Source organism: Micromys minutus (genome assembly GCF_963924665.1).
Source record: "Micromys minutus genome assembly, chromosome: 3".
Lineage (NCBI taxonomy): Eukaryota > Metazoa > Chordata > Mammalia > Rodentia > Muridae > Micromys > Micromys minutus.
In genome coordinates this window covers 83,530,278-83,552,649 of record NC_137972.1, presented here as the reverse complement: position 1 = coordinate 83,552,649, position 22,372 = coordinate 83,530,278, and the positions used below count along the sequence as shown (strand labels likewise).

The following is a 22,372-nucleotide window of genomic DNA, read 5'->3' as shown; positions in this document are numbered from 1 at the left end:
GCACTGGCTCCAGAGAACCAGGGTTTGCTTTCAAACAAGGACCCACAACCACCCATAACTCCAGTTCCAGGGAATCCAATGCCCATTTCTGGCCTCTGATAGTACCAGGCACACTTGTGGTGCACTGATATACATGTAGGCAAAATGCTCATACACATCAACTGATGGTTATCAATCAATCAAAAAAATATCCAGTACATTGTAAAACATTCTATCTTGATTTTTGTGGCATGTGCAAATTAGAATGATATTCAAACTTCAGCCACATTCTTTCATATAAAGCCATGGCTGCCTTGATGTTTCAGTCCTGTTTTGAGCTACCATTAGAGAAATGGTAACTCTCAAAGATTAAAATATTCATGATTTTTATCGCTCTTTATAGAAAACACTACCAATCCAAGCACTATGCAACACTGGGTGTCGAGATTATATCATGTGGGCAATGGGAGTTTTGCATTCATCACTGGAGAGGCACTTGATTTAGAAGCTTTGCATAAGTCATGAGGCAGTGTATAGAATGCAGCGGGCTGGTCAAAGACAGGAAGCAGAAGAGAAGTTCAGAGGCTGGCATGGGAGGCTGGCTTTTGTTGACTGCCTGAAATGGTAACCTTCCCATTGACTAGAGTCACTGAGAAAAAAACAGAGCCTGGGAGTGGTGGGATGTGTGAATGTCTCTAGTCTCAGTCAACTGGAGAAAAGGAAAAGTCCAAAGAGGAGAGAAGTGGAAAGGAGTTAAAAATAAGCTTCAGGAAGGCGATGAGCCCAGGTGAGCACTAGTTGACAGTGTCTGGCAGGCCATGAAGGTTGACCTCTGTGGGAGCTCTTTGGAGAAAAGGTGAATTGAACACATTAAACAGGGAAGGTGTAAAGGAAGGAGAGGAGGAAAGATGAGGATAGGGATGGGGAGGAGGTCCAGTGGAAAGCTCAGCCATGATGAGGAAGAAAATAGAAGTCAAGGAGAAGGGAAGATGTGTGGGTTAGAATCCAGAGAGTTCACCTTTGTTGTTTTGGTACTTTTGTATGGAAACCTTCATTAGTTTGGAGGTAGAAGGCATTTGTTAATAGCAATAATAAAAACAGAAAATTTCAAACAGTCATTTCCTGGCTCTATCCTTAGATAAGTGACATGCTCAAATCTACTCCCTGAAAGAATATGCTGGCTAGGACAAGCTTGCCATATAGATCAAAGCTACTGACAATTAGGTTTTTTTCTCCTTCCCTCCAAAATTGTGTAAAACAGATTTGGCTATGAGTGCTCACCAGCTATGGGCAAATGAGGACATAACAGAGAAGCCCAGAACATGGGCTACTGGCCCTTTGGAACAGATATTTTGATAACTTAAAGCCAGCTCCTATGAAATTAAGAGGGGGTATTCCGAGTTTTGACTTTGTATATTCTCTTCTCAGCTCACATTTAATTATGACTTGATTCTGTTAGTTTTATAGCCCTGGCTAGCTGTGGACTCAATTCCTAGCCCAGGCTAGCTTCCAACTTCTAGTGATCCTAAGGCTTGTGATTACTAAGTAATCAAATTATAGCCATGAGCCCTTAGGGCTGAAGCATTTTTAAATACATCCACAGTGTATATTCTCTCTCAGTCATACAGTCTTCTTTGACAAGGGTTGAGTTCTGTAATTGTTCCCTTTGGTTCCAGAAGCCCATCATTCTGAGGTGCTCTGCAGCCTCCACACTGACACATAAAACAGTATCTGAGCCAAAAGAAACAGTTACAGCAAGCTGCTAGGAAACAGAGTTACATCTAAGAGTAGCAAAGTTGGTCCTTGCTGATTGATGGCCCAGGCACTGCTCAACTATGGTGAATCCAAAGGCCAAGAGCAAGGTTCAGAAGGCGCACACAAGGACAGAATAAAAGGCCCCCGAGCATATTCTGAAATCCTGAATAATAAAGCTTGTTAGCGACTGTCTTTATGTCTCTCAATAGGTGATGAAATTCTGGAACTCAATGGTGAATCGATGGCTGGCCTAACACACCAGGATGCTTTGCAGAAGTTTAAGGTAACTTTTCAGTCTGTGTCCATACTCTGGCGTTTAAATGGTATACATAAGGCTAGGTGCAATTGTTATCTCAGAGGCTTGCTGCTGAATAAGCTTATCCTTTCTAGTTATTTCAGAACTTTGGCTAGCTGGTTCAATTCACCTGTCCTGGCTCAAACTCCTCTCCAGGCTGACCGAGAAGCTGGCTTCTCTCTGTTTTTCACTGAATTAATCTGCTTGGCCTCAAACTCACTGTGGCAATTTATTCTAGTTTTCTGCCTCCTTATTCTTTGGCTTCAGCTGTCTCTACTGATCTGTACCCTACTTAAAAAAATAAACTCAACTTTACTGCACTGAACTCCCTGACTCCCCACTAACTCTGCAAATTCAACTCCACTGACTAGAACTGAATCTTTGTTCTGCTCTCAAAGAGCTTCTCTTTCCTATGCTGTTCTTGTGAGAGTTAGGCACATCCTAACTCTGACTCATCTGTCAAATCTTTTTCTGATTCTTCACTTTTCTGCCCCTCAATTAGATGTCACTTTCAAACATGGCTGCTTCCACATATAAACTAATTTTTATCTTAGAGATGTATACTAAGGGTGTGTTTGTGTTCCAGCCAGAGGGATTAAAGGTTTGTGGCTGATTACACACACCTAGGTCTTTAGATGTAGTCCCTTGCCAGAGCAGCTATGTTGTTGGATTAAAATTCCTGTCATTTGGGGACTATAGGCAGTAAAAACAAACCCAGCACCACCTTCTTCCTCTAAGTTCACAAAATGAAAAATTGATCCTTTGCAGGGGTGCCTGGCCAATGGTGGCCCTGGGCACAGCCTTAAAGAAATTCTTCTACAAAAGTTAGTATGATCAGGACTGACATCAAAGGTATTCAAACTAAAGATTTATAAAGCTGTCTCAAAGCACTCCATGAACTTAGACTAATAGATATATGGATATGTTTTGAGTTTTTAAGACATCATTAAAAGCTACTTTTGAATCTCTATTCAGTTAGTTCATTCAATTCAGGAGTAAATCATATGTTGTATTACGTGCATATTCTGGAGTATGTGCATGTATATGTCATGTGTAACTCATCACATGTTTGTATATTACCCATGCACACACACATACGTATCCTTGGGAAGCATCCATCATTGTTACTGCGCATCGCAATTTTTCTTCACCTGTCTGGGAACTGCTCCAGATACTGTCACTCTTTTCCAGCAAGCCAAGAAGGGGCTGCTGACCCTGACAGTGAGGACCCGCCTGACAACACCCCCTTCACTATGTCACCTGTCACCCCCTCTGTGCCGCTCCCTGAGCTCCAGCACCTGTGGTGCCCAGGACAGCAGTCCCTTCTCCTTGGAAAGCCCAGCGTCTCCTGCCAGAACTGCCAAACCCAACTACAGAATCATGGTGGAGGTGTCTCTGAAGAAAGGTAGGAGTGCTGTGCCAGTTTTTGCCATCTCTCTCAGAGCTGCCTAGGCCTCCATCATATGGAAACATCACAGAATGAGGTCGACGAGCAGATGTTATGCCTTTTATCCAGCAGGGCTTGACATCAGGTCCCTCTGTTCATCCCTACTTCCCTCCTTCCCTCCCTCCCTCCTTCCTTCCTTCCTTCCTTCCTTCCTTCCTTCCTTCCTTCCTTCCTTCCTTCTTTCCTTTCCTCCTTTTCCTCCCCTCTTTCTGGTTTGAATCTGTGTACATGCAAGTGCACATCCCACACAGAGAACTAACAGGAGTTAATTCTCTCTTTATACAATGTGGGTTGTGATGACTGAACTTGGTTCATCTTTGGCAGCTGAGCCATATCTCACTGGCTCCTCATCCTGCTTCTAGAAACTTATTCATGCCATCCAATTCCAGGCAATATCTTTTGGTGAGATAGTTAGCAAGCACATAACAGAGAACTAAACACACATATTCTCTCTCTCTCTCTCTCTCTCTCTCTCTCTCTCTCTCTCTCTCTCTCTCTCTCTCTCTCTCTCGGGCGCGCGCATACACACACACACACACACACACACACACACACACACACACCCTACAATGAATCAGTCTCTAGACATTGCAGCTAATATCCTGAGACCTTGAACAGCTCACTGAACTTCTCTGGGCCCATTTTCTTTCTTCTTCAAGAAAACCAAGATTTTTTTTTTTTTTTTTTTTTTTTAATTTAGATGTCATTCAGGGATCCACAGCCAACCACTCTGTTCAGATAGACAGCTAATTCTAGAAGGCTCTAGAGGCCTGCTCTGCCAAAGTGAAGCTAACCTGTGACTGAAAGGACAAGGGACACTGTTAGGTGCAGAGCTGGGCTCCAGCCACAGTAATAAGCAAGCTTTCTGGGGACAAAGGGGAAGACAGTATGGCTGGTGCAAGGAAGGCAAGTGGAGCGGGGTGGAGATAGAAAGACGGAGAGGAAGAAAGGGGTTTGAAAGCGGAGGCTGGGATGAGCGTGGAGCGATGTGTATGGGAATAGGGGTCAGGATCAGACAATGGATTCCTTGTCTGAAGTATGTCTCAGTGCCTTGGCTGCACCACGAGCTTGCTGAGCCCTCATGTGTCTCTGACACAAATACTCCGTGGCCACAGGTCTGTCTTTGTACGCTGCCAATAGGGCTCCTGTGGTGAATGATATGTGGGTGAGGCATGGCCTCAGTGTGGTGCTTCTCCTGATGGACTACGCTAGAAACAGTGAGTTGCTTTAAGCAGCCACTTCATAGCCTCTGCCCCCACGTATTGTTTCAGCATTGCTTGGGGAAAGCCTCAAGGACCCACAGGTGACAGATGCCCATTAGGCCCAAGAGCTCTTGCCCTAGTTAGGAGACTTGAATGCCAGGAGTGACTTTGATCTCTGCTCACAATGCATATCACAGCCCATACTTTTTACCTGAAAACAATGACCCACAATAGACATCCCTCTTGGCACTGTTGGGAGAACGAAGAACGGAACATCAAAAGGTGAAAACACCTTTTATAAGCTATGTGTGCCTAAAGAAAACCTGAAGAGGGTCTTTCACCTTCCTACCTCAAGGACCTTCCATTTTGTCCTTCTTAGCGGCCATGTTTTTGTTTCCAAGGCCTTTCCAATCTAGCAAACCCTCTCCTCTGCCATGCTGGAGGTCCCCTAACATCACCTGCATGCTTGTTTGCCCGGAACCCATGCTCCCTGTGCAACCAACTTTTTCTCACACCAGTCACCTTCACGGACACCATGGGTGCCTCTACGTCCACTTCATAGGTCTGGTCCTTCCCAGTCTTCCTTGATTGGAAGCAGCCTGTTGCCCACCAGTCCCTCAATTCAAGGCTGCCCTGGAGATAGTTTATCAATCTGATCCTTACCTTTCATCCCTTTGGACTATATTCCATGGACTCCTGTTTTTGCTCTGCTGTCCTTTTTACCCCTTGGACCTTTCCAATGGCTGTTCTGCTTTCATTTTTAAATACCCACAATTTTCTCTCCTTATAGAGCCAGGCATACTGCTAAAGATGGAAGTTAAATTACTTCCTCATTGCCGACTGTCCCATGACATCTCTTCTCAGTCAGTCAGTCAGTTTTTGTATACCCGGGCATACAGAACCTATTGAGTTTGGCCCTTGGTCCCTGCCCTATGCCACCTCATCCCTCTCCACATACTGCATTTCCATTTGTCTGGGACGCAGGTTTTCTAGGTTCATCAGTTTTCCACATACCTATGTATATTCTAAGCACATTGGCCTTTCTGGACTTACAATAGCATGGCACACTCTTCCCAGCCTCCAGTCTATACCTGGGCTGTTCTTGCCAATTTTCCGCCCCATATCCTCCTCCTGGGTCTTTATGATCATCCATGGTTTACATGGTTTACACCAAGTGTAGTCCCTGAGGCATGACTGGGTGTGCTGTCACTGTCTAACATGTTCCCGTTCATTTTCTGCATAATCAAATCTCCCCTCTTCCCACTTCCTCTAGCTCACATTCTTCTATCCTCCTGCCTACAATCTCTACCTTCTCATTTCCTAGTGTTTATCCACTTGACCTTACTACATCCCCTCCTCACTGTCTGCTTTGGCCACCAATCAGTCCCTAAATGGCCCCTGTGCACAGTGATACTCCACACACAGGGGTGGGATGAATGCTGTGACCAGGACACTCGACTAGTCCAAAATGTCAGGGGTCAGAGTCCCCCACCCCAGGGAAGCTCACATCTTCCACTCTTCCTCCATTTGCATTCCAGAGGCAGGTGTTGGCCTTGGGATTGGCCTGTGCAGCATCCCCTACTTCCAGTGCATTTCAGGCATCTTTGTTCACACACTGTCACCAGGATCCGTGGCACATCTCGATGGACGGCTGAGGTGAGTCCTCATTTCTCTTTCTGAATAGACCCTTGGCTTACAGCCAAGGTATCTTGGGTTGACATCAGGAGAAATGGTGACTAATTCCAGACTTGATTCAGTTACACCTCAGCAGCTGCCATGTTAATCCCCTGGTGTGTTAAATATAATTTGTGTGTTTTTAATCCTGCCTTAGATTATTTTGTTCCCAAAATAAAGACACAAAACCTTTATATTTATAATAAGCCTTAAAAAACACTAGCGTTGGGCAAATATCACCCTTCTAAGCTATTTGTCTATTTCCGTGTTATAATGCCAAGATATCACTTGTCCTTTTCCACCTTGACTGCTCTTACAACTGGCTGGCTCTCGTGGGCATGTTATTACAAGCCACCTACCACATGGCATCTTTGTCCTCCTTGTTCTTCTTCTCTCTCCCCTGTGGTCTCTGCCCCAAATCCCAAGCCTGGGAACCCAAACCCACCTACCTTGCTTCTGCCCAGCTACAGGCATAGGCATCTTTATTGACTAATCAGGGATAAGTTGGGGGGCAAGGTGACATAGCATCAGTTGGTATATGTGGGGATCTCCTTGACCCTGAGGATCTCCTCACTGGGGGCAACCAGATCTTGGTGGCCAGTATTTAGCATTACAATACACAGCAACAGACCAAACCTCAACAGCAGGATACACAGTCTTCACAGCCCTACACCAGAGCTGCTAAGTCCAGTGTTCCTGATTCCTAAGAAGTCTGTGTGCACGTAACAGTTAAAGAAACATGACTTCTGAGAATGTCAGGCTGCACGGAAAAATAGAAAAGAAGCATATTTTAACTCAGATTCAACAGACAGAATCCACGGTGTCACAGACGGGCATCTCCGAGGCTTACCCGTGAGCTCTATGGGCAAACAGAGTGTTTTCAGCAACGGGTTGTGTCCATGCATATCCTAGCTGAGAGAAGCAAAACAACCACAGTCATACAAAGAGCTTCTGCAATCAGTAAGTGATCTGAGTAGGAATCATTTACCTTAGTCTAACCTGTTACAACACTTTTGCAGTCTTTCTGACATTTGCCAGTGCTGCTATAAATGCATCTGTTGCTAGGACACACTTTTGCTAAGCAGGAAGGGTTTGTTCTGGTTTTCAATTTCCTTTTTTCCCAGTGTGACGGTCAGGATAGAGATGGCCAGCTAAGAATAGATCTGTGTTGCCCTCTGCAGGAGAACCACTGCTACTGTGTTTGGGATATTGCTGCAGAAATAGGGGCCCAGTTGCAGGGTTGGCAGACTCAGCTTCAAAGTTGGGATGATTGTTTTATCTCTTCTGCTCCCATCCGAGGCCCACCATAAGGTGGAGAGTGTTCACGTTGCATGGCAGGAGTCTTCGATTTTTCAAAATTCAGAAACCTGTTTAAAAATTCACATCCAGAGAGTACAAATAATCTTGGCAAGATGTGGGGTCAGCTCTGCAGAAACACAGGAGGAAGCCGGGAACGCGGAGTCAGGAGACTCACATTCTCAGTTTGACCCGGCTGCTGACTTTATAAAATTACTTCCTATTACCTTTGTTTCCACCAAAGTTTTGTCTGAACACAGCCACGCACTGTTCTTGTTTGCAGTTCCTGGCTGTAGCTGTCACCTACAATGACCTAGTTAAACATTTGTTACACAGACAGCATGTCTTGCAAAACAAACATTTCCTCTTGGCCCTTTACAGTAAAGTGCCCCTCCCCAATAGAGTTGTAATAGGAAAGGCACTTCACCATTTATGCCCAGTTTCTCCATCTGTGAGGGTGGAAGGTGTTGGGTCCTGTTTTAGTTAGGGTTAGTATTGCTATGATGAAACACCATGACCAAAAGTCCCTTGAGGAAGAGAGGGTTTATTTTCCTTTGCTTCTATATCACTGTTCATCACTGAAGGAAGTCAGGACAGGAACTCAAGCAAGGCAGGAAACAGAATGCAGGAGCTGATGCAGAGGCCATGGAAGAGTGCTGTTCACTGGCTTGCTCAGCCTGACTTGTTGTAGAACCCAGGACCACCAGCCCAAGAGCAGCACCACCCACAGTGAGCTGGGTCGTCCTCCATCAATCAACAATTAAGAAAACGCTTTTTAAATTTGCCTATAACTTGATATTTTGGAGGCATTTTCTCTGTTGAGATTCCTTCCTTTTGGATGACTTTAGCTTGTGCCAAGTTGCCATAAGACCAGTTGAGATAGTTTATATCAACTATGCGATACAATTCTGTCTTTTCCATCTCTCTCTCTCTCTCTCTCTCTCTCTCTCTCTCTCTCTCTCTCTCTCCATTTCAGTGGTTGTGTTAAACAGCCTTCTGTTACTGTAGTGAATATCTGAGGCAATCAACTTACAAGAAGAAAGGTTAATTTGGCTCACAGTTCTGGAAAATCCATTTGTGTCTGGTCCCACTGTATGTGGGTCTGTGATAAGGAAACACATTAGAGGTAAAACAAGTACTCACCTCTTGTCTGGAATGCTCACAGAGAGGCGAGAGCAAAGTCACAGTGGTCCCTGCAAAGACACAGCCCCAGTAACCAAGGGGCTTACACTGGGCCCTAGCACCTCAGTTCACTTCCTTTCAGTAGTGCCGATAGAGGATTAAGCCTTTGGTGCAAAGGTCTTCAGTGGGTACCATTTTAAACCACAGCAGTTGCCAGAACCAGTGAGACCCATCTTGGAACTAAAATGAGTTCCTTGGCTGCTGCTCTTGCTTCTCTTTGCGAGGACCTCCGCTGCATCCTTCCTTGGTGATTTCTTTAGCTTTAGCACATTCTGCCCAGTCCTTCCTCCAAGACACTCTACTTCTGAGGACACTAAGGCCCAGGATGTGATGAATTACATTATGGTTGGTCAGCCAGAGAGGGTAAACCATGACCTCCATCTTGATCAGGTCAATGGAAGAAGAAGAGGGAGTAACGGGTGACCTGCTGACTGTATTGACTGTTCTGGGTGGGAAACAATGGTTTCTGGGTAGTCCATAGAGACAGAAGTAGATTGCTACATTCACCCACCCTGTTTTGAATTTTGGTCAAGTGATTAAGAAAGTCTATTCATTGTGATGTTATGAAATGCCTGGCAAGGAGTGGGTTCCTGAGCGGTGACCCTCTTTCTATTATAGTCATTAGTATTTCTGAGACTCCTCTGGGTGCTTTTGCAGGTGTGGGGATGAGATTGTAGAAATCAATGATTCTCCAGTGCACTGCATGACCCTCAACGAAGTCTACACAATCCTGAGCCACTGTGACCCTGGCCCAGTTCCCATCATCGTTAGCCGACATCCGGACCCACAGGTAATGTGCCATTGGACTTCTCTCTTCCCAGGCTGACTTATTCAGTATGAAAGTCAGAGCAAGAACTGGATAGAAGCAGAGATGTTGCTGGCTAGGGTTTGATCTTTACTTCTCCAAACACTTTCAGACTTTTTGTGGGAACAAATTTCTGTAGCAGAGACCCACTGACAGCAGAAAAAATTGATATCAACTTAGGAAAATTTTACAGCTGAGTTACAAATTTTGGGACAGGAAAACAGAAACCCAGAGTCCATGGAGCAAGTGTAAGAGATCTATTTGTGTGTGCATCTGGTGGGCACTCACAGTGACAATATCTGGAGCTCAGCACTGAGGATTCAGAGGTGAGCAATATGATGGTGTGGAGCCCAGAATAAGCACATGACCTCAATAAAGAGACCACACAGAAGAGGAGGGTTCACTAAAACAGAGGTCACTAGCAATTAGTTTTATCTAGACAAAGGTTGCAGAAAACCATCCCAGTAAGTGGGAATACAAAGTTCAAAGTCAGAGCCTGAAAAGGTGAGCCATAGCTGTTAAGCAGGTGGCAGGCTTTGTGGACCAGGCAAGAGTGAGAACTGATGTTGGCTGGAATTGTACTAAAAGTGTGTTCACACTGCTGATGAGTTGGAATTGTACTAAAAGTGTGTTCACACTGCTGATGAGTCTGTGTTCTTTTCTGGATTCAGTGAGGAGCTACAGGCCATTAGCTCTAGGTGCAACAGATTCATATTTTATTGTTCCCAATCTTTGAATAGGGTAGAGTAGGTGGAGCATAGAATCTTTTGAAGAAAGGTGAGGCCCTGAACTACACTGAAGGTCTGGGCAGAGACTAGAGAAAAATTAATGAGGAGCCATACTTGTGAAGAATTGGCAATGGCTCCTGGCTACTCAGCTTTGGCTAAGGGACAGACTATGACGAAAGGATTGGGAAGGGACAGAGTGACCTAGGAGTTGGAGGTAGCATGATGGGGCTTAGAAATCTCTGGGATGTCAAGATAGAGACCCTCCATAGGCAGCTACCCCGAGGACTGACGCCTCTGTGAGTTCCAGGCTAGACCTAGACTTGATGCCATGCTGACAGGTAGGTGAGACTACCTGGGGCAGCCTGGTGATAGCCACTCCCACTGTTTGGGGGCTGTGATTGCCAAGCTCTAAAGATGTTGGGTTGTTCCCCACTCCCATTCACAGATGAGGAAACCAAGGCTTGAAAGGAAAGGGAAGCTACTCAGTAGGTGTCTTAAGCACAGCTTGTGAGTCAGCAAAGCAGGCAGGCAGGTGTATAGTTTAGTGGTATGAAGCTGTGCAACCCCCATGGTTCTTGTCTTGAGAAACTGAACTCTACCCATTAAAGGATTCCCTCCTCGGGGCTGATAGTAACTACTTGATTATTTTTCACTTTCGCCACCATACGGCCAATAAGCAAAACCACAACTCATTTGTTCTCTGGTTACAGCCTTAAGACATCTAGATTTTTATTCTCTCGGTTTATCTGTGCCGCATCCTGTGCCATCTGCCTTCCTGTCTAAGGCTGGCAAATACTCCCCTTGTATGCATGTGCTGCACTGTCTTCAGGTGCTCAGCTTTCAATGGAGAGTTACTTCTTTGTGATAATGGAAAAAAAAGGACATGAGGTATATACATGGCTTTGAGGTACTTTTTCTTTTCTTTGTCTTTTTTCAAAAAAAAATTATTGGATATTCTCTGCATTTACCTTTCAAATGTTATCCCCTTCCTCCAATCTCATACCCCCTCCCCCTCCCATTGCCTCCTAGAAGGTGCTCCCTCTCCCAACCACCCTCTCCTACCTTAGCGCCTTGGCATTCCCCTACACTGGGAAAATGAGCCTTCCCTGGACCAAAGGCCTCTCCTCCCATTGATGCCAGAGAATGTCATCCTCTGCTGCATGTGCACCTAAAGCCATGGGTCTCCCCATTTATACTCATTGGTTGGTGTTTTAGTCCCTGGGAGCTGTGGTGGGTTTGGTTAGTTGATAATGTTGTTCTTCCTATGGGATTGCAAACCCTTTCAGCTCCTTCAGTTATTTTTCTAGCTCCTTCATTGGGGTCCCTGTGCTCAGTCCAATGGTTAGCTTCAAGCACTCTCCTCTGTATCAGTATGGCTCTGATAGTGCTTGGGTTTAGTCACTGCATATGGGATGGATTCCCCAGATGAGGCAGTCTCTGGATGATCTTTTCTCCAATCCCTGCTCCTCTATTTGTCTCTTTATTCCTCCCATAAGTGTTTTGCTCTCTCTCCTAAGAAGGACTGAGGCATCCACCTTCTTGTCTTCATTCTCTTTGAGCTTCATAAGCTCTGTGAATTGTTTCTTGAGTATTCCCAGCTTTTTAGGCTAGTATCCGCTTATCAGTGGGTGCATACCATGTGTGTTATTTTGTGACTGGGTTACCTCACTCAGGATGATAGCTTCTAGTTTCATCTGTTTGCTTAGGAATTTCATGAATCATTGTTTTTAATAGCCGAGTAGTACTCCATTGTGTAAATGTACCACAATTTCTGTATCCATTCCTTTGTTGAAGTACATCTGGGTTCTTTCCAGCTTCTGACTATTATAAATAAGGCTGCTATGAACACGATGGAACATGTGCCCTTGTTAGATGTTGGAGCTTCTTTCGGGTATATGCCCAGGAGTGATATAGATGGGTCCTCAGGTAGTACCATGTCCAATTTTCTGAGGAACTGCCAGACTGATTTCCAAAGTGGTTGTAATAGCTTACAACCCCACCAACAGTGGAAGATTGTTCCTCTTACTCCATACCCTTGTCAGCATCTGCTGTCACCTGAGTTTTTTATCTTAGTCATTCTGACTGGTGTGAGGTAGAATCTCAGGGTTGTTTTGATTTGCATTTCCCTGATGATTAAGGATGTGGAGCATTTCTTTAGGTGCTTCTCAGCCATTTGATATTCCTCAGTTGAGAATTCTTTGTTTAGCTCTGTATCCGTTTTTAAATAGAATTATTTGATTCTCTAAAGCTTAACTTCTTGAGTTCTTTGTATATATTGGATACTAGCCCTCTATCAGATGAAGGATTGGTAGAGATCTTTTTCTCAACCTGCTGGTTGCCATTTTTTCCTTTTGAGAGTTTCCTTTGCCTTACAGAAGATTTGTAGTTTCATGAGGTCTCATTTGTTGATTCTTGATGTTAGAGAATAAGCCATTTGTGTTCTGTTCAGGAAGTTTTCCGCTGTGCCTATGTGTTCTATGTTCTTCCCCACTTTCTGCTGTTAGTTTCAGTGTACCTGGTTTTATGTGGAGGTCTTTGATCCATTTGTACTTGAGCTTTGTATAAGGAGATAAGAATGGATCAATTTGCATTCTTCTGCATGCTGACTGCCAGTTGAACCAGCACCATTTGTTGAAGAGGCTGTCCTTTTTCCATTGGATGTTTTTAGCTCCTTTGTCAAAGATCAAGTGACCACAGGTGTGCGGGTTTATTTCTGTGTCTTTAATTCTATTCCCTTGATCTACCTACGTGTTTCTGTACCAATACCATACAGTTTTTTTTTTTTTTTTTTTAAATCACAATTGATCTCTATTACAGCTTGAGGTCAGGGATGGTGATTCCCCCAGAAGTTATTTATTTATTTATATTTTGTTTTAATTGTTGAGAATAGTTTTTGGTATCCTTGGTTTCTTATTATTCCAAATGAATTTTCAAATGTGCTTTCTAACTCTATGATGAACTGATTTGGAATTTTGATGAGGATTGCATTGAATCTGTAGATTGCTTTAGTCAAGATGGCCATTTTTACTATGTTGATCTTTCCAATCAAGCATAGGAGATATTTCCATCTTCTGAGATCTACTTCAATTTCCTTTTTTAAAGACTTGAAGTTCTTGTCATACAGATCCTTCACTTGCTTGGTTAGGGCCACACCAAGGTATTTTATATTCTTTGTGACTATTGTGAAGGGTGTCAATTCTCTAATTTCTTTCTCAGCCTGTTTATCCTTTGATTAGAAAAAGGGTACTGATTTGTTAAAGTTAATTTTATATCCAGCCACTTTGCTGAAGTTGTTTATCAGATTTAGGAGTTCTCTGGTGGAATTTTTGGGGTCACTTAAGTATACTAGCATCATATCATCTGCAAATAGTGATATCTTAACTTCTTTTTTTTTCAATTCATATCACGTTGACCTCTTTTTCTGTCTGATTGCTCTGGCTAGGACTTTCAGTACTATATTTACTAGGTAGGGAGAGAGAGCAGCCTTTTCTAGTCCCTGATTTTAGTGGGATTGCTTCAAGTTTATCACCATTAAGTTTGATGTTGGCTATTGGTTTGCTGTATATTGCTTTTACTATGTTTAAATATGAGCCTTGAATTACTGATCTTTCCAAGTCTTTCAACAAGAAGGGGTGTTGAATTTTGTCAAATGCTTTCTCAGCATCTAAAGAGATGATCATGTGGTTTTTTTTTTTCTTTGAGTTTGTTTATATAGTGGATTATGTTGATGGATTTCTGTATATTGAACCATCCCTGCATCCCTGGAATGAAGCCTACTGGATCATCGTGAATGATTGTTTTGATGTGTTCTTGGATTCAACCGAATCTTATTGAGTATTTTTGTATCAGTGTTTGTGAGAGAATGTGTTCCAATGCTCTGTTTCTTTGTAGAATTTTTGTGTGGTTTAGGAATGAGTGCAATTGTGACTTCAAAGAATGAGTTGGGTAGTGTTTTCTCTGTTTCTATTTTTTTCAGTAGTTTGGAGAGTATTGGTATTAGGTCTTCTATGAAGGTTTGATAAAATTCTGCACTAAACCCATCTGGTCCTGGGCTTTTTGTTTGTTTGTTTGTTTGTTTGTTTTTGTTTGAGAGGCTTTTGATGACTGCTTCTATTTCTTTAGGGGTTATGGGGCCGTTTGGATTATTTATTTGATCCTGATTTAACTTTGGTACCTGGTATCTGTCTAGAAAATTATCCATTTTTTCTAGCTTTTCCAGTTTTGTTGAGTATCGGCTTTTGTAGTAGGATCTGATGACTTCAATTTCTTCAATTTCTGTTTTGTCTTTCCTTTCATTTCTTATTTTGTAAATTTAGATACTCTCTGTGCCCTCTAGTTAGTCTGGCTAAGAGTTTATCAATCTTATTGATTTTTTTTCAAAGAACCAGCTCCTGGTTTTGTTGATTCTTTGTATAGTTCTTTTTGTTTTTATTTGATTGATTTCAGCTCTGAGTTTGATTATTTCCTGCTACCTACTCCTCTTGAGTGTATCTGATTCTTTTTGTTCTAGAGCTTTCAGGTATGCTGTCAAGTTGTTAGTTTATGCTCTCTCTAGTTTCTTTTTGAAGGTGCTCAGAGCTATTAGTTTTCCTCTTAGCACTGCTTTCATTGTATCTCATAAGTTTGGATATGTTGTGCCTTCATTTTTGTTAAATTCTAAAATAGTCTTTGATTTCTTTATTTCTTCTTTGACCAAGCTATCATTAAGTAGAGCATTGTTCAGCTTCCAAGTGTATGTGGTATTTTTTTGTTTTGTTTTGTTTTGTTTGTTATTTAAGACCAGCCTTAGTCCATGGTGATCTGATAGGATGCATGGGAGTATTTAAATGTTCTTGTATCTGTTGAAGCCTCTTTTGTGACCAACTATATGGTTCATTTTGAAGAAGGTGCCATGAGGTTCTGAGAAGAAGGTATATTCTTTGTACTTTTTCATTTCTTGTTGGTTTGAGACCAAGTCTCACACACTGTAGTTTGTCCTGACACTTACCATGTAGCTCAAGGTGACCTCAAACTTGAAGCAATCTTTTGATGTCTCATGCTCCTGAGTGCTGGAATTAGAGACATGAGCACCTGGTATTTGTTTGTTTATTTGTCTTTTGTGTGTTTGCCTAGATGTGGCTCCTCTGCAAATTTTCTTTTAGTTACTTAAGGATTGTCTATACTGTTTTCCATAGACACTGAACTGCTTCACATCCTCATCAACAGTACACAAGAGTTCCCATTTCTTTGTGCCCATGCAAAGACTTGTTATTATGTTTTTATGAAGTGTGTGTGTGTGTGTGTGTGTGTGTGTGTGTGTGTGAGAAAGCAGGGGTGTGTGTGTGTGTATGTTTCTGTGTGTGAATACAGTGCCTGGAAAGGCCAGAAGAGGGCACTGACTGCCCTGGATCTACTCAGTGCGAGTTTGGGAATCAAACTCTGTTCCTCTGAAAGAGCAGCAAGCTTTTTGAACCACAGAGGCTTTTCTCCAGTCCCAAGATTTATTCTTTTCTGTTTTTGTTTGTTTGTCTATTTGAGTAGCTGCCCTAATGGATATGAATTATTATTTTTCTGTGATTGAGAGTTTTGTCCTGGGTTAGCATTGTTGAACATCTTTTCAAATGTTTCGTGAACATCAGTATATCTTCTCTGGAGAAATGTCTACCCAAGTCTTTTGTTTAATTTTTTAAAACAAATTTTGTTTTTTTTAATTGTTCTTTATTGTCCGGATTTTACCTTTTCACTAGGTAAATTTGTAAGTAGTTTTATTTTCATTTGAAAGTTGTTTTTTTCAGTCCGTTGAATATGTCCTTAAATGAATACTTTAAATTTTTGGTGTTAGCTACTTTTTAAAAAATTTATTTTACAGTTTAAAATTTTCTGTGCGTGTATGTGCCTGTGTGTGGGTTTGTGCATGGGAGAGCAGGTGCACTCGGAGGCCAAGGGCACTGGAGTCACTGCAGGCAGTTTGTCAGCCACCCTGCATGGCTGCTGGGAACTGAGGTCTCATCCTTTACACGAACGGCATGTGCTCTTCTGACCCATCTCTTCAGGCTCGGTAGTCTATTTATTGTTTTTATCTTTTGTTTATCATATGACCAATAATTTACTTTGTAAAGTACCCTCTTACCACACTGTGAAGATTTTACTGTTATTGTTTATAGAACAAGAAACATAGATTAGAGGAATAAGCTGTATGTCTTAGTGTATGCATCTGGTCTATGAAGAAACTGGGATGAAGTGTAAGTCTGCTTGATTCCTAGACTCATACTTGACTGTTTGCTTCTGACTTTATGTGTACGGCTGTTCGTCCACTTCTATTTGTGTGCTGTGTTCATGCAGTGCACAAGGACACCAAACCAGGGTGTCATGCTCTTTGATACTACAGTTGCAAACTATGGTTAGCCACCGTATGGGTGCTGGGAGTTTTGCAGCGGTGAGGAGAAGGTTGGAGAACCAAGGTGATCACTGTCGACACCTTTATTGATAGACACTGATCAGCACCAGGAAGACCCTGGGAGGGCATGTTGCCCAGGGCACTTCCAGGAGGTGAATTTGTCAGCTCTTGCAGAGTGGTAAGTAGAAGCCATGGGTGGGGCATTGCAGGTACAGTCTTTGGAATCTGCTGGACCTTCCTTCACTTCTTTCGTGAGCTGGTCATGGATGTCTTCCAGGTTTCTGAACAGCAACTCAAGGAAGCTGTGGCTCAGGCCGTGGAAGGTGTCAAGTTTGGAAAGGACAGGCACCAGTGGAGCCTGGAAGGTAAGGAAAGTGGTGCAAGTTTACCTGAGAAACGTTGTCTCCTTAGAAAGCTTGGGGTTTGGCCATTAACCAGCCTCAGCAGTATGAGAGCAGCTGTGGTGGTAATCATGCTTGACATTAGATGACAGCTGAAAGACAGCAGCCCTCCAGTGAAATTTGGCTCACATCTTTTTTCCCCTGTGTGGGCAAATTTAAATGTGGCAGGTGCTCTGCGTCAGCTCAGCCCCTTTCATTGTCTGATGGATGTAACTGTAGGCCTTGACTAGATAGCGCCCCGTAGGCTTCAAACTCATAACCCCCACTCCATAATAATAGGCACTGGTCATTACTAATTAATCTTAATTTAATATATTATGTCGCCTCAGCCTCACATATAATTTTTATGTACATGTTATCAGAATAAGCGAGGCCTTGGAAGGCTTCTGGCCAAAGTCATGTGACGGAGAAACTGGTCAGACTCCTGACTTGCTAGGTGGTTCCATTAGCTACCTCACTTTGGGACATCCACATGCTAGGACAACCTGATATGGGCCGAAAACTGGAGTATGTGGAAAAATATTTAGAGGAAATGGCTGGATCCCATTTTATTTCCACTATATCCTACTCAGGAATCCATCCGTCCCATATGCTCAGAAGCACAGGGGAGTTGACAGGCAACCCCTCCCATCCCAACATTGTCACTGCTGTTAACAGTGGCAGAGGAGAAGATGATCAGATGCAGGGAACTGTTAGCTTTTATGCTTTCCTTCAGTGACTTGGGTCTCTCAAATACATAATATTCTGTGAGCAAAAGCTTTTCCTTTAAAGTGTGTTTGCATGAGAATCTCACTGGCTTTGGTGTTTTCTCACGAGGGTCCCTTTGGCTCTCTTCTACTGAATGAATCCACGAGTGACCGGGTCTCTGTGGCTCCAAGTGCCTTGAATTGCAGCCTCAGGAAATGTGTACCTGTGATCATTTGTCACTAGAAAAAAAAACACCCAACATCTTAGAGATGTGTAGATAACACCGTTGAGAAAACCACGGGGTGTGGGGTAAGAAAGAGAGGGAAGAGGACGGGTTGTGGTTCCCTTCTTTCGTTGGAAGAAAATGGAACTTCTTCCAGTGTAAGGTTCAAAGCCCTTCCAAATGTTTTCTTTCTTTATTCTTGAGTTTCAAAAAAGAGCTTAGCAATGGTAGAATAGCAGCTGCTTTCAAACCAGCACAAGTGGAGTGCTGGGCTCCTCCCAGGTAGAGTGTTGCATGTAAGACATCCTTCAGGTTTCTGGGGATGTGCTCCTGTAGAAGACTGTTTAACAGGAGTAGAGCTTGGTGGAACTGAGTCCGGACAGTGCCGAGGCTCTGCAGCTAGCATGACCCATTCAAGTTAAAACTATTTGGCAGGAATGGGTAGATCTGTAAAACCTGCCCTCACCTCCACCAGACCCTGAAACTGGAATCACCCCACTTTGGCATGATGCTCTCTGTGGCTGCGAAGCCTTGGAAAGGCTCACAGCTAGAAGCCGGTCACCAGTCTTCCTAGAGCTGGGGCACTGAGCCCTTGCATGATGTGTGATTCCCAGTGGCTGTCACATGCAGGCTCAGGAAGGTTGAATGATGTTCTCAACTCAAAGTTAGAAAACTCACTGGAGTCTGAACCCAAGGTTACCCGGGCTCCAAGTCTGAGGTGCTGTCCACCGAGCAGTGGGGTGCACTGGGTGCTGTCTGCAGGCCTCCTGGCTCCAGCCAAGTGTGTCTGGCCTTTTGAGGCTCAGCTAGGATGTTTCCCTGTGTTTGCCATGCAGGTGTCAAAAGGCTGGAGAGCAGCTGGCATGGGAGGCCCACCTTGGAGAAAGAACGTGACAAGCACTCAGCGCCCCCACATCGAAGGGCCCAGAAGATCATGGTCCGATCCAGCAGTGACAGCAGCTACATGTCTGGGTCACCAGGGGGAAGTCCCTGCAGTGCAGGTGCGGAGCCAGAGCCTTCAGAGAGGGAAGACAGCTCACACAGTCCCAGCCTGCCCCCAGGGGAAGAGCAAGAGCCGTGTCCAGGGGTCCCTTCCAGGCCTCATCAGGAGAGCCCACACCTTCCTGAGAGCTTGGAAAGAGATAGTCACCCACCACTGAGACTGAAGAAATCTTTTGAGATTTTGGTGAGAAAGCCGACATCCTCCAAACCCAAGCCTCCACCCAGAAAATACTTTAAAAATGACACCAAGCCTCAGAAGAAACTGGAGGAGAAAGAGGTTACAGATCCTTCTGGGCACACATTGCCCACCTGCAGCCAGGTAGGAAGGTGTGCGCAGTGGGACCTGTGTCCCCTGCAACGTGCACAGCTGCCTTTGAGCATTCGATATGTCTGCAGGTTTCCTGTACTCTGGCATAGAGAAGCGCTGTCTTTAAGTCCACTGTGCAGAGACATGTAAAACTTCGCAAAACCAAAACGGAAGTTCCGGACCTGCCAGCTGTCAGCAGTAACACTCATGGGTCACGTGACTCGTGCCTCGGTGGATCTGCCGCAGGGTTACTCTGTGGTGGGGAGCCCAGGAATCTGAGATGCTCTGCTTTTCACAAGTAGTTACCTGAATAACCAAAAGAGAGGGAGAATGATTGCCGGTGGGAATTTGAGGTGTCCTGAGAAACTGGCCCCATTTCTCCCTATTTCCTTTGCTTCCAGTAGGTGGGAACACCGGGGGAACCATCCTCTCTAACTTTACGATCTTTAGCTGGCTTTTGAGTGCCTCCCTCTACAGGCTGTTGTGAGACTTACATCTTTCCTTTCGTGTATATAGCAGGCTACGGTACCATGCCCTCTCTTGCAAGTGGCTGTTTTTCCATCACCCTGTCAAGACCTTCTTCCTCTATCCTCTCTCCTCAAGGATGGTGGGTAGACAGGAAGGCAGCTGCTGAAACTTGAGCCCTTTATCAAAGGACACTATCTTAGTTAGGGTTTCCATTGCTGTAAAGAGACACCATGACCACTGCAACTCTTTTAAAGGACATTTCACTGGAGCTGGCTTACAGTTTCAGAGTTTTAGTCTATTATTGTCTTTGTGAAAAACATGGCACCAGGTAGGCAGACATGTTTCTGAAGGAGCTTTCTACTACATTTTTATCTGCAGGCAGAAAAGGAGACTGCCACACTAGGCATAGATTGATCATCGAAGACTTCAAAGCCCGCCTCCATAAAGATGCGCTTCCCCCAACAAAGCCACCACTACTCCAACTAAGTCATCATTCCTAGTTGTGCCACTCCCTATGGGCCAAGCATTTAAACACATGGCTCTTTGAGGGCTATTCCTACTCAAACCACCATAGGCATGCTAGATATGTTCATGCATATTGTTTTAGTTCATCCTTCCCAGGGTCTGAGGGTGAGAATCCCAGATATGCGGAAGAGGAGCTTAGTTAAGTTTGCATTGCTGAGGGGTACAGTGAGGGCTGCTGTGGGTTAAGTAATGCCTCTGGAAATCCCCTAGAAGAAACTGACAAGCTTCAGTGAGGTGGTTGGGGGAGGAAATTCTTGAGTTCCCTGGTGAAGACACAGTGAAGGAGGAGCCGAGTTACCAAACAGGAAGTACAGACTCTCAGGCAGTTGAAGGGGCGGGACTGATTAGCAACCAGAGAGGGCGGGCTATTCTGTGGATGTGCTTCCCCAACATCCCATTCAGCAGACACTTCATTTGGGTCTAGAAGACCGAATCTAGAAGGCAAACCAGAAGGAGGTTGGTGAAAGGGTCACCATTTTGCTTTTCTCCTGCAGGCCCAGGAAAGAAGAACAGGTGCCTTGATGAGTTTCTTTGGCTTCCTGATTGGGTGGAGCTGCATGTAGGGCAGGGAGCATTGCCAAGTAAGACAGCCAGGGGAGGAAGCAGGTGCTCTGTAGAGAAGGCCAGGCAAGGAGCCAAGATGTTTAGGAGAGCACACATGTATGTGCTCATGTGTTCTCTCTACCTCCCCCGACCCACCCATATCACCCTCTCTACTCTCCCCTCCCCCTCCCCCTCCCCCCTGCTTTCTCGGTTCAGCATCCCACATCTTGAGCAATCTGTTTTGCCTTTGGCTTCCTTCCCTGTCCACACGAGCAACATGGTCCACGCTAACACAAAGGCCATTCTGTGGCTGCTCTTCAGTCCTCTCCGTATCGTTCCACGTGGCCAGCAGATCTTTGCGTAACTTATTCACACAACTAACAGAGCATTGTTATGCTGGCAGAGAGATCACAAAGACAGGATTCTAGTCTGACAGAAAACAGGAAGCAATTGGCTTTCTGTACCATTCTTAACACATTCTTGGCCACTCCCAGACCTTTCTCAACAGATCTTATTGCCTGTGGTTCAGTGTTCAAACCATATTCTCTCTCCCTTTTCTCCCCCTCCCCTTCTTTTCTCCTACCTTCTTCTTTTGTTTCTGTCTGTAGTCTTTTTTCTTTAGGGTCCTAAGACCCTTCTCAAGCAGATATATATGCCATGTTTCCCATTTAATGTTTCCTCATCCACCAAGTGCTGAGCCAGGAAACATTTGCCTGAGTAAATTTTGGGTAGAAATCAAATTAAGTTTGGGATTAATTTTAAAGGCCTTTCCCAGAGAGAATGCAACTTCAGAGGTGTTGATTAAAAGGTAAAACATGGGTTCCAAGAAGACAGGTAGTTGGTAAAGGAGCTCCAGAGAATCATTAGGTTCTGAGCACATCCTAAGAACTCACATCAAAAACAACAGCAGGAAACCAGCATTGAGAGGCACAAATCCCTGGGGCTTGTGGTCAGTCAGCTTTGCCTATTTGCCTATCACTGGGAGTGACCATCTCAAAACACAAGTAGATAGTTCCTGAGGAACGATACCTCAAGTTGCCCCTTTTGGCTTCCACATCCATATATTCAAAGGAAGAAGCACACATACGTACAAGCAAACACACAAGGAAGAAAACAGAGAGAAGAAGGAAGGAAGGGAAGGAAAGGACATACATACAATGGAATACTTTTCTGCTCTAAAGAAATTTTTTTTCCTGGAAAACAGGTGGACTTAGGATGTATACTCTTAACCCAGGGCATATAGTCTCAGAAATAATGTACATTTTTTTAAAAGAATATATTAGATATAGCCAATACTATGTGTATACATATAAACAATTGTACATGTGTTTGAAATATCACAAAAAGAAAGAACAAGAGAAGCTGAGTGTAAGGGGATGAGGAAGGACTGAATGCAGGAAGTGAGAAGTTGGAAAGAGGATGGAAAGTTAAGGTTTTTAGTGATCATGTGATCATATATGTATATATGTGTATATAT

The 22,372-nt window shown here is 44.0% G+C and overlaps 1 protein-coding gene across 1 annotated transcript in view; it reads left to right on the top strand.

Moving 5' to 3' along the window:
• The window catches only part of IL16 (interleukin 16), a gene marked incomplete at its 5' end in the record, with an annotated part of 79,595 nt that overhangs the window by 43,285 nt on the left and 13,938 nt on the right, over window positions 1–22,372 (top strand). Inside the window, 6 exons of the mRNA XM_080913832.1 lie at window positions 1,944–2,017; window positions 3,221–3,434; window positions 6,217–6,334; window positions 9,488–9,620; window positions 17,017–17,104; window positions 18,887–19,371. Of these exons, the coding sequence (XP_080769958.1) occupies window positions 1,944–2,017; window positions 3,221–3,434; window positions 6,217–6,334; window positions 9,488–9,620; window positions 17,017–17,104; window positions 18,887–19,371 (1,112 nt within the window). The remainder of the gene's footprint in view (window positions 1–1,943; window positions 2,018–3,220; window positions 3,435–6,216; window positions 6,335–9,487; window positions 9,621–17,016; window positions 17,105–18,886; window positions 19,372–22,372) is intronic.